A 15,204-nucleotide genomic window follows, 5' to 3' on the forward strand; every position below is an offset into this window, starting at 1 on the left:
GGAGCCAAGGCTGGAGGCCAATGGGGCCGCGGCAGCCGCTGACGCCACCGCCGACGCGGCGAGGCCCCTCCACACCCATCCTCCCCTCCCTCCTCCTCCCGCCAGCGAGAGAGCCGGTGGGGGCCCGAGGGCAGCCGCGGGGAGGGCAGCCTGGGGGGACGGAGGCCAGGCCAGGGCCGGCACAGTGGTCAGTGGGGTTTAGCGGGGGGCGGGGGGAGGGGGGAGGCGGGCCGGGATGCTGCCGCCACTGCCGTGATGTGGGGAGTCCGGGGAGCCGGCAGGATGGCAGGAGGGAGAGGTACGTGAGAGTCCCCGTGAGAGTCCCCGGCCGGTGTGGGTCCGATGGGGGCTGACTGAGTAGGGGTGTGGTTTAGCTCGTCCTCATCACATGATGTGTGTGCCTGGGACTGGAGGTGTAGTTATTTGTGTGTATGTCTCATTGTGTTTCTCTATGTGTGTGTGAGTGTGTCTCTGGGTGTGTATTTTCCTGTGTCTCCTTGTGATGTGTGTGTGTGTGTGTGTGTGTGTTTGGTTTCACCCTCCCTCTTTGATGCCTCACCCTGAGATAGGCCCCTGGGCAGCCCATCATGGGCCAGGCTAGGCCGGGGCCACAAGGCTGCTGTCCCTGGGGGCCACCTCCTTTTTTGGCTGGGGCTGGGCGCCGGCCCCCGGCCCTGTCACTCCTCAGCAATGCAGCGTCAGCCTCAGCTCCCAGCGCCAAATTCCAGGCCTGGGGTGCCAGAAGGTGGCCCAAGGCCCCTTAGCCAGTCTGGCCCCTCCCCCAAGCCTGGCCCAGAGAAGCAAGTTCCTCCCCACCCCAGTGGCCCAGGAGCCAGGCCCTCAGCTTCCCATCCAGGGGATGGAGGGACAGCTGGGCTCTCCCAGCCCCTGCCCACCCCCAGCCCACCCCACCCTGGACACACCCCTTGGGCCGCTTCCTCCCCTGTCATCTGCCACCTTGACTGGTCTCTGGTAGGGTTTCCCAGCTCCACCCGAGGGTCTGTGGGCACCATTGGACATAAGAAAGCAGGGAGGCAGCTGAGGCCAGCATCGGGGGAGGACCCCAGAAAACAGATGTTGGAATGTTTGTGGCTAAAGGCAGTCCTTGTCATAAGTCTTAGAAAAATCCTGGCTCTTTCTCAAGTGAGTGTGTGTGTGTGAGAGAGAGAGAGAGAGAGAGAGAGAGAGAGAGGGTGTGTGTGTGTGTGTGTGTGTGTGTGTGTGTGTGTGTGTAAGACTCTCAAAGGCCTCTTATTTCTTTGTCCTCCCCCTGACTCTCTTTGGAGCATGCCCTCTCACCCCCACCCACTCAGGACTCCCCCTGCTTGGTCCCTTCCCTTCAGTCCCCTTCTCTGGAGACCTTGATCTCCAGGGGCTGCTGTAGCCTTCCCCTGTGAGGCCTGTTCAGACCTGCTTACCTGCTTCTGTGTCCCTGGCCAGGCCTACTCCCAGGACGCCTACCTGAAGGGGAACAAGCCGTATTCTGGAGAGGCCCGGAGCATCCCAGAGCCACCCCCAATCTGCTACCCTCGAAAGACCTATGCCCCGCCGGCCCGGGTCTCTACCTTGGCCACTATGGTGCCTGAGCCGCTCTCAGCACTGCCCAGTGACGCGCGGAGTCCTGCTGCATGGAGTGACCCGGGGCCCCGCATCCCGTCTACTGCCCGCTCCCATCCGGACAACCCTTCCTTGGGGATGAGCCAGCCCCGCCCCAGCCCTGGTGCCTTCCCCCCCCTCCCCTCGGAGCCCCGGACGCTTCGTGCCTTCCCGGAGCCTGGCAGCCGGGTGCCCCCCAGCAGACTGGAGTGCCAGCAGGCCTTGTCACACTGGCTGTCGAACCAAGTACCCCGCAGGGCGGGGGAGAGACGGTGCCCCGCCATGCCCCCCCGGGCCCGCAGTGCCTCCCAGGACCGGCTGGAGGATGTGACTGCCCACCGCCCGTGGCCCTGCTCCACCTCCCAGGGTGCCTTGAGCCAGCTGGGCCAGGAGGGCTGGCACCGCGCTCGCTCAGACGACTACCTGAGCCGGGCCACCCGCTCAGCCGAGGCGCTTGGGCCAGGGGCACTGGTGTCACCCCGCTTCGAGCGCTGTGGCTGGGCTTCCCAGCGTCCGTCTGCCCGCACCCCTGCCTGCCCACCCAGGGACCTGCCCGGGCCCCAGGCCCCACCCCCGCCTGGCCTGCAGGGCCTGGACGACACTGGGTATATCGGATACCGGAGCTATAGCCCATCATTCCAGCGCCGGACTGGCCTTCTGCATGCCCTCTCCTTCCGGGACTCGCCCTTTGGGGGACTGCCCACCTTCAACTTGGCCCAGTCCCCTGCACCATTCCCACCGGAGGCCTCTGAACCACCAAGAGTTGTCCGACCAGAACCCAGCACCAGGGCCTTGGAGCCTCCCGCCGAGGATCGCCGTGACGAAGTGGTCCTGAGGCAGAAGCCGCCAACGGGCCGCAAGGTCCAGCTGCCCCCTTCCAGACAGATGAACCTTGGGTTTGGTGACGAGTCCCCAGAGCCAGAGGCCAGTGGGCGAGGGGAACGCCTGGGCAGAAAGGTGGCCCCTTTGGCCACTACTGACGACTCTCTGGCTTCCATTCCCTTCATCGGTGAGTGATGGTGCAGGTGGCTGTCTTGAGAGACTTGGTTTTCTGTGCCCTGTTGTACTTTACCCACCTGCCACCATGGGCAAAACTCTGGGTTGGGTGCTGATGGGATCAACCCGTTTCTTTGTCCGTCCATCTGTCCATCCAACTGTCCATTCTTGCATTCCTCCATCCATCCTCCTGTCTCCCTTCCATCATCCCGTCATCCTTCCTCCCATTCATTGACCCTTCCAGCCTTCTTTCCATCCACCTTTACTTCCCCCTCCCTTCTCCCTCCCTTCCTTCTCTCCTTCCCTCCCTCCTCCTCCCTCCTTCCTTCCATTCTTCCTCCCTTTCACCTGTCCTTCCATCCTTTCATTCTTTCTTTTCCATCCTTCCTTTGTTCCTTTCACTCTTTGTTCTTTCTGTCCACCCTCCATCTCTCCATTCATCCAACACGTATTTGTGTCAGGCACTGTGCTAGGCTCCGTGCTCTCCTGGAGTGTGTGACCCAACCATGGGAACGGATGATCAGACAAGAACGATCCAGTTGAATGGGTGTGTGATAGGAGTACAGGGAGCTCTAGGAGGCAGAGAAGGGCTAGACCGGGGCATGGTGGCCAAGGAGAGAATCTTGGAGAAAAAGGAAATTTCGGCTAAGACTTGAAGGAGTTATTCAGGGTAAGAGTGTTCAGGGAGAGAGACTAGAATATGCAAAGACCCTGAAGTGAGAGGTAGGATGCCCTTCCAGGTCATCGGAACAGGTCTGGAGGGGCCTTGTCAGTCACTGGGGAGTTGGGATTTCATTCTGAGAGGAGAGGGAGTACTGAAAATTTGCCACCTTTAGAATAGATGTTGGGTAAGGGAGAGGCAAGAGAGTGGAGGGGTCAGTGATTCCCAGGTTTCTGGCCTTGCAGGAGGGTGGAGCTTCACCTCCATATTGGGAAAGAGAGGGAGCGAGGCAGGAAGAGGTTTCGGCTGAATAAGAGGCACTCATGGAGGGAGCAGGATTAACAGGGCTGGGTCTAGGGGCTTGGGAGGAAGACTGGGGTGCAGGAGCCCAGAGATGGTAACGGGTTGAGAGTGGTGAGCTCACCCTAGGGTAGCCATGGGAGTGGCGGAGAAGGAACCCCCGGCCAGGAGAGGAGGCACAGCCCTGGCCCCCTCAGCCAGCCTTCAGTCTAACAGGGCAGACGCAGCCTCTTGTCTCAGTAAGCTCCCAGTCTGAGGGCGGGAGGTAAAGTCTTTAGTTTCAGGGTCCTACCAGTCTGTGGGGGGTGGGGGGACGTGGCAGCCATCTTCAAGGAGCCCCCAGCTGATGGGGGAGATGGTCCTTATCCTCAAGAAGCTCCCAGTCTGATGGGGGAGACACCAGCCATGGCCTCAGAGAGGCCTGCCTCCCGGCCAGGACTAAGAGACGTGGCTCGACCCCACTCCTGGGTGCCCTCAGTGTGATGGAGGAGGCAGAGGCTGAGCCTCCGTGACCACAGTGGGAGGTGACCCATGGTGGGTCAGCTCCCTCGGCAGTGGGCATGTTGCCAGCAGGGCCCTGGAGGGCTTCTGGAGCCTTGGGGATGTGGTCCCGGCGCGGATGGGAGGTTGGGGCCGGAGGGACAGACAGGTTCAGCCTTCTGGTACCGTCACCCACTGCTCCTTCCGCTCTCGCAGATGAGCCCACCAGCCCCAGCATTGACCTCCAAGCCAAGCACGTCCCTGCTTCTGCTGTGGTCTCCAGCGCCATGAACTCAGCCCCTGTCCTGGGCACCAGCCCCTCCTCCCCAACCTTCACCTTTGCCCTCGGCCGCCATTACTCCCAGGACTGCAGTGAGTGCTGCCCGCACCCCCAGCCCCACCCGCTCCCTTGCTGCCTGGTCCCAGGGGTGCCCGCTGCCTGATGTCTGGCCTCTTCCGACTGGCTTCTGCTTCTCCTGGGGACCCACGGGGAGAGTCCCCTCTTGGCCCTGCCCGGACAGGAGGGATCTGGGGAAGCCCCCGCCTGCTGCCCTGCTGACTCTGGGCCCCTGTGGGCGGCTTCACAGGCAGCATCAAGGCCGGCCGGCGCTCCTCCTACCTGCTGGCCATCACCACCGAACGCTCCAAGTCCTGCGACGACGGGCTCAACACCTTCCGGGACGAGGGCCGGGCTCTGCGGTGAGGATGGGGGCTCTGGAGGGGCTCTTGGCCCTGCGGTCGTCTACACACCGGGGCAGCCTGCTTCCCCCCCGGAGGGCCTTTGAGCCTTGGGGCTTGTGGGAGGTCCTGGCTGTGCCTCCCACAGCCCTCATCCTCTGTCCTCACCCCACAGACGCCTGCCGAACCGCGTGCCCAGCCTGCGGGTGCTCCGAAGCTTCTTAACTGATGGGGTGAGTGGCACATGTGTGTGGGCGAGGGTGTCGGAGGTCTGGGGAGGGGCCCAGGGGCCCACCCCTCAGCTGTGGAGTCCAGCCTCGGCAGAGAGACCCGGCCTGTGACTCCTGCAACCCGAAATGGGCCCCTCTGGCTCCCATCTCCTTCCGGCCTCGGCTGTCCCCACACTCACCTCGTGTCGGCCATGTGACCCACCCTCTCTGTGGGCTCAGTCATCACCTAAAGACACCGTGAGCCTTCCTTCCCAAGGCCTCTGCTTTCCAGCCGCGCCTCCCCCATCTCCCATCTAGACGGCCCTTTCCACGGCCCACATGCCCCATGACTCACTTTTTCACTTTCTTTAGATGTTTTTAGGCCTTCTGTGAAATTTCAACCTTTATGCCTGATATTTTGTGCCTCCCCTCACCACTCTGCTTTTCTCCTAGCACTTCTCAGGTTACACAGTTTGTGCATCCATCTCCTTTCTTGCCTGTCTCCCCAGCTTGAATGTAAGCTCCATGAGGGCAGGGATTTCATTCGTCTTATTCACTGTTTGACCCCTCTGCATACCTAAAACAGTGCCTACACTGTGGAGGCACTGGGTCAGTATTTGCATGGTATCTTCAGGGGACAGGGGACACCCTGGAAAGGCGGGGACACACAGGGTTGAGAGCGATGGAGAGGCCAAAATTTCCAGTCTCAGGACCTGGCTGTGCCGAGTCTTAGTTGTGGCCTGCGGGATCTTCGTTGCCTCGTGTGGGATCTTCGTTGCCTCGTGCGGGATCTTTAGTTGCAGCATGCGGGATCTAGTGCCCTGAACAGGGATCAAACTCAGGCCCCCTGCGTTGGGAGAGTAGAATCTTAACCACTGGACAACCAGCGAAGTCCCGACACAGAATCAGTTCTGAAATGACCTTAAATCTTTTTGATTATGGATGGGTTGGAAAAGGCATATTGATTTCAGATGTCACCTGGCTTATTCCTTATCATGTCCTCTGCTTACTTAACTATCCCTTGACCTGTCACCTCTACTGCTGGAGTCCTGCTGACACTATCACTTCTTCTGTTTAACTCCTTGTGGACATGACTACCTGCTCCACTAACTCGGTCTTTGTTGATGTTCCCACTTCCTCTGTTTATGTAACTCCATGTGGACACAACTCACTTCCTCTGCTTCCTTAGTTCCTTCAAGTCTATAAAGTTAAGCGTGGTGAGGCATGTGGCCTGCAGATCATAGCCTTTCCTCCTTTCTGGCTTCCCCATCACATATGTCTCATGACCTCAACACAGATGGGTCAGAGAGGGTAAGCAAGGCCCATGAGGCCACACAGCACAGCAGAGCGTAGCACAGGCAGATGCCAGGCCCTTGTGGCTGCAAGTGGTCCGTGGGGTTTCTGAGATGCTGGCTCTGTGGGAGCCACCCTAAATTGCCCTCTGTCGTCTCTCTGCAGTCCTTGGATAGCTGGGGCACTTCCGAAGATGCTGACGCTCCTTCCAAGCGACACTCAACCTCTGACCTCTCGGACGCAACCTTCAGTGACATCAGGAGAGAAGGCTGGTTGTATTATAAGCAGGTCCTCACCAAGAAGGGGAAGGTAAGATGGCTGGAGGAATGAGCTGGAGGTGGATGGAAGTTTTCCTACACCCACTCTCCGGAGCTAAGGAGAGCCAGCTGAGGCTGCAGCGTGAGGGGTAGAGGTTAGATGCTAGGAAGAACTTCCTAGGGGTCCTAAAGAACTCATGAAAAAGAGTTAACCAGAGAGGTGGTCTTTGCTGTGCGGTGGATCTGATCCAGTTGTGCTTGGAATTCTGACAGAACCATCCCATGGTTGATCCTTGGTTGGCAGATCACCCCCAAAATGGCCACTGGGGCTCATGGTAAATGAGAGAGCAAGCCCAGGGTGATTCTTTTAGGGGAGCTGAAGCCCCCAAAGAAAGCAGAGGTTAGCCTTTTCAAGGCCAGCAAAGGATCTAGTCTTCATCCTAAGGGCAACTAAAAGCCCCTGGGGCCTCTTCCACTGGGCTTACTGGGGAGTGAATAAAGAGAGGGCCAGAGGGAGGCAAGAAGACCAGTTCGGGGCCGCCACAGAGATCCAGGTGAGAGATGAAGGGGGCTTGGGCCTGAGGCCGGGAGATAAGCAGGATCCCAAGGGGAGAAGGCGGGGCCCCTGGGTCCATGGAGTACAATCCCAGGTTCCAGGTAGCCGAAGAGGGAGGAGGAGGCCGCCCTACTGCTGTCACCCGAGCGGCCCAGGCAAAGTGGAGCAGAGTGGTTAGCATGAACCTGGGCTTGGCTTCTCACTGCGCCACGAGTTGCTGGGGGAGCTTGTTTGGCTCACCTACCAGTTTCCTCGTATGTAAATGGAGCAAATAATAATCCTTAGCTCATACACCCTTGCTGAGGATTAAATGAGATGATCTAAGCAAAAAGAGCTTACCCAGTGCCTGGCCCCCGGGAGCAGCTATTCTGCTTATTGCTATTATCTGAATTTTCCACCCTGCCTTCTAAGGGTCTTGTACCTGAAAAGAACATAAGCTTTGAAGTCAGACAGATTTGGAATTCCTGCCCAGCCACTTATCAAGCATAAGGCTTCAGGCAACCCCCTTAACGTCTGAGCCTCACTTTTCTGATCTGTAAGATGGGGACAGTGTTAGTCTGCTCCAAGGGCCAGTGTGAGGGTGAAGTGAGAAGTGTAGTCCAGGCAGGACCGGCACTCATCTGTGCCCTCGTCCAGCCCGCGGATAATGATGAACAGCCTGCCCTGCTCCAATTCTCCGTTGAGGTTCCGGGGATTCAGTGGTGAGGGAGCCAGGCCAGTCCTGCCCTGCTGGGGTTCCTGCTGGGCAGAGAAAGCATTTGTTGCTTACCAGTTACCAGTGCTTGACTGCTGTGATGGGGGAGTTCAGGGGAGCAGCGTATAGTAGCATATGACCCTGACCTTAGCAGGGTGGGAGGGGGTGTCTGGAAGGCTGTGAAGGGTGTGTGGGAGTCCACACAAAGCAGGGAGGTGGGGGTGTGGTCTGACAGGGGAGATGCCCTCCTGCACAGCTAGGAGAAGGGTGGCAGGGGGTGCTGGGCAGCTGGGAAGCAGGGCAAGACATGGAAGCGGGGTGGGGTGTTGGGCGCCTGGGCGCCGGCGCATCGCTCAGGGTGAGCCTTTGCAGGCATTTAAAGGGTGGGGTGTGGGAGGTGTGAGCCCAGGAGGCAAGTGTTGCATCTGTGACAGGAAGAGACAAGGCCATTGCTGCTGTCCAGGTGAGCGAGGGGAGTGGGACCAAGGGGAGGGGACACCTTAGAGAGATTCAGGGGTAAGGAAAGCCTGGGCGGGCTGAGGGCTGGGAGGTGAGGGAGGATGGAGGAGGTTCTTGGGGTCCCAGCTTGGGCTGTGGGGTCAGAGAGTGGTGGGACCCTTCCCAGAGCCACAGGGCACCGGAGGGGCAGGTTTGGGGAGAGGAAGCCAAGAGGTTCCTTTGGGGCCTATGGAGTCTGAGGGCCCTGGTGCATACTTCTGCGGAGTTGTCCTGGCAACAGAGGCTCTGAGGGTGTGGCATTGGGAGGGAGGTCCACCTGGGGAGGGCATTTGTCCATCAGAGAGGACACAAGCACCTGCAGCCATGGGCGCGGGAACACTGAGGGAGAAAGCAAGAGACGGCCGGGCCTCGGGAGGAAGTGGGGGACTGAGACCAAGGAGGAGGAGCCCGGTGTGGACGAAGACTTCCAGCCCAAGGCTTGAGCCCTTCGGAGGGCCTGGTGACAACTGCTGGCTTGTGCCTGCCACATAGCCTGCCCCCAGCTCTGGGTGGCCTCTGGCAGCCCAGCCGCAGTGTCTCCTGGGCAGGGAGAGGACCTGGCCCCTTCCTGCTCACTGGCCAGTTCTGAAGGAGAGGGCTTTCCACTCCCATCTGGTCTCTCGGTCTGTCCAGGGTCCTGATCGCCAGCCAGATGTTGTCTGCTTCAGCAAGTCCAGCTCTCCCCACCCCCAGCTCCCAGTCTCTTTTGGAGACCACTGACTGTCAGGCGGAGGAGGGCGTGGGTGGGTATGACCCATCCTTGCAGCCACAGACCCAGCATTTGAGCTGGATGCGACTTGGAGACCAGCTGGCTCACCTCTCATTTTTACCAGTAGGGCATACTGATGCTAGGGGAGGGGGCCTGACTTATCCAAGGTCAGCTAGCTGGTTCAGTCTCAAAGGGGCATCCTTGTCACCACCTCACTCTGACACTAAACTTCTCCTGGAGGGCCCTACTGTCTCCTGCTCTGAACGTCCCTGCCTGGGTCCAGCAGGTATGTGATGATGGGCAGGGTTCATGGCCCGATGTGGCTATGTTCACCTGCCAGCCATGAAGTCTCCTCATCTGGTTTGCTCTGAAGATAGAAGCTTGGGCTGGGTGTGGAGTCGTAGGTGGGCTGTGAGCCAGAGGAAAGGAGCCCTTGATCTGATGGGGGAGATGGAACCCCCGCCTGCAGGGTGTTCCGAGGCCGATTAATTCATTTATTCAGTAAATATTGATGAGCACTTACCCTGTGCCAGCATGGCTCTAGGCCCAGGAGTATGGAGGTGAGAGGGCAGACAAGCTCCCTGCGCCAGGAGCTTTCTCTGTACTGGAGAAAGCCACCCACAGCCAGTAACCTGAGACTGCAGTGGGCACTCAGGGAATATGAACAGGGTGATGTGATTGCCTTTAAGTTGGGAGGAAGCCGGGAGCTGCCATTAGGGGAAAAATGCTTAGAGGCGGCCTCGCTGAGGAGGTGATGTTGATGACCTTGAGCTCAGACCTTAAGGGCGAGAAGGAAGCAGCCACGTGAAGAAGCAAGAGAAGGGGCTCTGGGCAGAAGGAATAGCACGTGCAGAGGCCCCGGGAAAGGAAGGGCTTGGCTTGTTCACTGGAAAAGCCCCCTGTGTCTCGACATCGTGAGAAAGAAAGAGGGATGGGTTAGGAGAGGCAGGGACCAGATCACAGAAGAGCTTAGACTTGATTCCAAGGGCGATGGGAAGCCATGAGAGGGCACTAAGCAGGGGAGAGACAGGACTTCGTTTACACTTTCAAATGATCACTGCAGCTGCTGCGTGGAGAATAGGTTGCAGGAAGGAGAGTGGAGCCTGGGATGGTTCGTGCAGTGGTCCAGGCAAGAGGTGTTGATGGTGTGGGCAAGGTGGTGGCAGGAAAGATGGAGACAGGTGATATTTTGGAAGCAGAACAGTTGTGATTTCCTGATGGGTTGGATGTCAGGGGTGAAGAACGAGGAGGAGTCAAGGGCAGCTCCCAAGTTTCTGGGCAACTGGGTGGATTTACTGAGCTGGAAAAGATGGAGGTGGGGGTGGAGAACAGGCTTGATGGGGAAAATCAAGGGCCCCCGTAGTGAGCAAGCAGCACCTGCAGTGCCCGTGGGGCATGCAGATGGAGACACTGAGCACACAGTTGGAGGTACTGGAGTGTGGCTCGGGGGAGATGCTGGGCCCGGGGTACATCTGGGCATCACCATCAGCAGACAGACAGGATTTAAAGCCATGGGTGTGGATGGCATCATGGGGGAGGCATGCAGGAGGAGGAGGGCCGAGGACAAAGTTCTGGAGCTCCCCTTCCTTTAGGGCAGGGACTGTCAGCCTCAGCACTGTTGACATTTTGGACCAGATGATTCTTTGCTGTGGGGCTGTCCTGGGCATCCGACATGTTTAGCAGCATCCTTGGCCTCTGCCCACTAGATGTCATAGCATTTCCCCAGGTGCGACAACTGAAAATGTCTTCAGACAAATGCCCCCTGATGGCTCTTTGCTCTGGTTGAGAGCCGCTGGTGTAGAGTATGTTGGGTGGAGGGGACCAGAGAAGGAGCCAGCGGAGGTAGGAGGAAAACCACGAGCCGTAGGGTCCCGGGTGCCAAGAGAGAGTTTGGAGAGGGAAGAAGTGACCGCTAGCTGGGTCGTATGCCACCAAGAGGCTAAGCAAAGGGCTGAGAAGTGCCCAGACGCTGCCACTGGCTTTGGCAACATGGCGGCCGGGTGACCTGGCGAGCAGCTTCCCAGGAAGGGGATACTGAGTGGAGTCTTGAGTGAGAGGCAGAGAAGCGGGGAGGGCAAGTGTGGTTGACAACTTTTGACTAGCTTCGCCCGGAGGCAAGCAGTATGTGGACCAGGAATGGCTTAGGAGGATTTTATGTAAAAGGTGGGGCATGTTTGTGTGTGTGTGTGGGGGGGGGGCCTGATTGCCCTCTGGAGCCCCCTGCTGGTTCTCTGGGGGCATTGCCAACGGCAGAGGAGCGTTAAAGAGAAGGTTGGGGACCCTCTGCGGGGACTGAGAACGATGGGTACGGGTGTCCAGGCCGGTGAGGGGCTGAGAGACTTGGGGGACTGTGGGCAGGAGGCTGCCCCAGGTGCCGGCGGGAGTGGAGCAGGGGGCTCCCGGCGGCCAGTGGGGTGGGGTCCCCACTGCTGTCCACCGTCTGCAGCGCCTAGGGCCCCCTTGGGCCCTGGGGGCGGGGAGGAGGGCAGGCCTGGCTTCTCACCCCCTCCCCCTCCCCTCTCTCCCCCTCTCCCCGTGTCTCCCTGCAGAAAGCGGGCGGCGGCCTGCGCCAGTGGAAGCGGGTGTACGCCGCGCTGCGGGCGCGCTCGCTCTCGCTGAGCAAGGAGCGGCGGGAGCCCGGGCCGGCGGCGGCGGGGGCGGCGGCGGCCGTCGCAGGTGAGGACGAGGCGGCGCCCGTCTGCATCGGCTCCTGCCTGGTGGACATCTCCTACAGCGAGACCAAGAGGAGGCACGTGTTCCGGCTGACCACCGCTGACTTCTGTGAATATCTCTTTCAGGCTGAGGACCGGGATGACATGCTGGGCTGGATCAGAGCGATCCGAGAGAACAGCAGGGCCGAGGGCGAGGTGAGGGCCCGGCCCGGCCCCAGCCGGGCCAGGGAGGGCAGGGCAGGCCCCGGGCGCCTCTCGCCTGCCGGGATCCTCCCTTCACCGCTCTGAGCCTCAGTCCCCTCCTACATAAAATGGGCTGACAGGAGTACACCTTGCAACCGTGCCCTCCAAGGGTTTGGTGTGAAGAGACGATGCTTGGGGCAGTGGCTCGCAGAGGACCTGGCGTCTTTAGTGTTCCATGACTGGCAGGAACAATAATAGCTGTAGGAACGACAGTAATTGTTATTACCGTCATCGTTATGACTGCCTTGGGCAGGCTCTGGCACAGAGGGGTCAGCTCCCGGCCAACCTCAGCCTCTAGCTGCTGGAGGTTTGGAAGGCGGGGGTCTTCTATGGAATTATTACAGAAAGGGGTGCCCCTGGGCCAAAACTGTGGCTGGCCCCTCTGACAGGGCTGGCCTGTCTGCAGGGGCACAAACACATTGACCTTGGGAGGAGGCCAAGAGGATTGGCCTTTGGCAGCAGGCAGCAGGGACTGAGCCAAGGGCTTTGGCAGGGACTCCAGGAGCATTTTTAAATGACGCCCCCTCCTGGGCAGCTGCAGCTGCACACTAGGAGCCTGGGCTGGGCTTTCTGCCTCCGCCCACCCCCTCCGCCAGATGCCTCTGGACACCTGCACAGTTATGTGGGGGTCCTGGGCTTGACGGCTGGTCTCTGCCAAGAGGTGTGGCTTGGGCCCTGGTCCAGACATGCAACTGCTCTGGCCACAGGTAGAGGGGTGCTAGTGCACGCTGAGGATACCATCTCACTGGACCAGGCTCTGCCTCCCCAGGACATTGTCGTTCCTCACTGCAAGGAGGAAAGCTCCTGAAATTTGGGGCCCTTTTCTGGGGGAACTGGCTGGGCTGTCCCCGACAGGCACTATCTGAGGGTCCCAAGTCACCTTAATTATTGCAATAGCTGCCCCTCATGGGGCACCTCATCCGTGTCTTGCCAGGACTATGATGAGTGCTACGTGCATAATTCCGCACCCTAACCCTGAGGTTGCCACGTTGTCTCCCCATGTCACTGCTGAGGAGACTAAGGCTCAGAGAGGCTAAGTGGATTGCCCAAGGTCACACAGCTGGTGAGGGGGTGCTCGGGAGTCCAGCCCTGGTCTTCCTCGCTCCAGGGTCTGCACCCGTCAGCTGGCAGGTGGAGGAGAGGGGAGGCGAGGCCGAGGCAGGGGCCACGGAGAAGCCCTGGGTGGGCTGGCCATGGGCACTGATGGGGTCTGCTTTCTCTTCCGCCTCCTCCAGGACCCCGGCTGTGCCAACCAAGCTCTGATCAGCAAGAAGCTTAATGATTATCGCAAAGTGAGGTGAGGCCCAGCCCTCATGGAGCAGTCCTGGCCATGGGGTGGGAGAACCTTGGGCAGAGGTCGTCCTCCTGGCCCACCTTCAGACCTGAGGGTGGCCCCTGAACTGCCCTCTGCTGGGAGCAGGGAGGGTGGCAGGGGCATTGAGGCCTCCAGTCCCCAGAAGGGCATGGACAGGATGGAGGGGAGGTCCGAAGAGGTGGGAGGCCAGTGCAGGTGGCGTGCTGGGTCACCCCAGTGAAGACCTCTCCCCTCTTCCCACACAGCCATAGCTCTGGGCCCAAAGCTGATTCCTCCCCCAAAGGCTCTCGTGGCCTGGGGGGCCTCAAGTCTGAGTTCCTCAAACAGAGTACAGCACGTGGCCTCAGGACTCAGGACCAGCCTGCAGGGAGCAAGGGTAGGAAGGTGGCTGCTAAGGGGGTGGTGTGCACCCATGCGTGGGGAGGGCGGGTCAGCCTGTGGGTCTGCATGGGAGCGGAGGGCCTGCGTGTGTGTGTCAGGCAGTGTGTGTCCCTGTAGGTGTGTGCCATGGTTATCCTCGTGTGTCTGCCCATGTGTGCATGCCTGTGAGGGTCCGGGGGCCCTCAGGGTCTCGGGGCTGGAAGGGCCTGGAGCCTGATTTCCCTCCATGACATCCCAGCTGTGTGGTCCTCCGGTCTCCGCTTGTGTCCCTTCAGGAGCAGGAGCCTCATCCTCTCTGCAGGCAGCCTTTTCCATCTTCACACACTTTTGGCCATTAGAAAGTTCTTCCTTCGGCTGTACCAGAATCTATGGCTCCCACCTTGTTGTTTTAGCCATACAGGAGTCCTCATATTACTCTGAGACCTCTCTCCTCCAGGGTAGACACCCTCATCTCTTCGGCCTTCTCTGCCGGGATATTATAATTTGCCATCAGCCCTCAGCATGCCGGTTGCTTCTCTGACGGAGTCCCCATACGTCCAGTGTGTGAATGTGGTGTGTGAGTGTGTGTGACCTAGTGTGGTGGCTGCCCCTCGCCGGGCCCCCAGCTCACCCTGCCTCTCTCTGCCTTCCCCAACCCCAGATGACAGTGTCTCCACCCCCAAAACCCCCTGGGGCATCAACATCATCAAGAAGAACAAGAAGGCAGCCCCCAGAGCATTTGGGGTCCGACTGGAGGAGTGCCAGCCAGCCACAGAGAACCAGGTGGGTTCCCACCGTGCTCCAGAGCCAGCAGGGAAGTGGGGAGACCGAGGCACAGAGGGTCAGAGCTGCAAGGGACTTTGGAGCCAGCCCTCCACCGCGTCTTACAGACACAGCTGGGGAAGCAGCCCTGCGAGGGAGCAGCAGAGTTGAGACAGAGCCCAGAATCCCTGACACCCAGCTGGCGTTCTTTCTCAGATCATGGCGAGGCTTTGGTGCGATTTCTGCTCCCAGACCGGAGACAGTGAGAGCCTTAGTAACCACCAGAACCCCTGGGGTCTGGCCTTGCACTGCCCCCATCTTGTCCTCCCTACCTCTGGCCCACTGGTGGAGAATGCTGTTCTTTTTTTCTTCTATTGAAGTGTAGTTGCTGTACAATATTATATAAGTTACAGGTGTACGATGTAGTGATTCACAGTTTTTAAAGGTTATACTCCATTTATAGTCATTATAAAATGTTGGCTATATTCCCTCTGTTGTACAGTATATCCTTGTAGCTTATTTTCTACCTAAGAGTTCGTACCTCTTAATTCCCTAGCCCTTTACTTCTCCCCCCCTCTTTCCTCTCCCCACTGGTAACCACTGGTTTGTTCTCTGTATCTGTGAGTCTGCTGCTTTTTTGTTATATTCACTAGTGTGTTTTATTTTTTAGATTCCACATATAAAATGATATCATACAGTATTTGTCTTTTTCTCTCTGACTTATTTCACGTAGCATAATGCCCTCCAGGTCCATCCATGTTGCTGCAAATGGCAAAATTTCATTCTTTTTTATGACTGAGTAGTATTCCATTGTCCATTCATCTTTGATGGACATTTAGTTTGCTTCCGTATCTTGGCAATTGTAAATAATATTGCTGTGAACACTGGGGTGCATGTGTCTTTTCGAATTAGTGTTTTTGTTTTT

The 15,204-nt window shown here is 58.8% G+C and overlaps 1 protein-coding gene across 1 annotated transcript in view; it reads left to right on the plus strand.

Moving 5' to 3' along the window:
* Positions 1 to 15,204, plus strand: part of ARHGAP23 (Rho GTPase activating protein 23) — a 77,284-nt gene that overhangs the window by 36,784 nt on the left and 25,296 nt on the right. The window contains exons 7-15 of the mRNA XM_007465138.1: positions 1,441 to 2,605; positions 4,250 to 4,405; positions 4,621 to 4,732; positions 4,887 to 4,944; positions 6,379 to 6,522; positions 11,477 to 11,794; positions 13,078 to 13,139; positions 13,403 to 13,533; positions 14,179 to 14,300. Coding sequence (XP_007465200.1) covers positions 1,441 to 2,605; positions 4,250 to 4,405; positions 4,621 to 4,732; positions 4,887 to 4,944; positions 6,379 to 6,522; positions 11,477 to 11,794; positions 13,078 to 13,139; positions 13,403 to 13,533; positions 14,179 to 14,300 — 2,268 coding nt within the window. The remainder of the gene's footprint in view (positions 1 to 1,440; positions 2,606 to 4,249; positions 4,406 to 4,620; positions 4,733 to 4,886; positions 4,945 to 6,378; positions 6,523 to 11,476; positions 11,795 to 13,077; positions 13,140 to 13,402; positions 13,534 to 14,178; positions 14,301 to 15,204) is intronic.

This window comes from Lipotes vexillifer, unplaced genomic scaffold (assembly GCF_000442215.2).
Source record: "Lipotes vexillifer unplaced genomic scaffold, Lipotes_vexillifer_v1.1 scaffold591, whole genome shotgun sequence".
Lineage (NCBI taxonomy): Eukaryota > Metazoa > Chordata > Mammalia > Artiodactyla > Lipotidae > Lipotes > Lipotes vexillifer.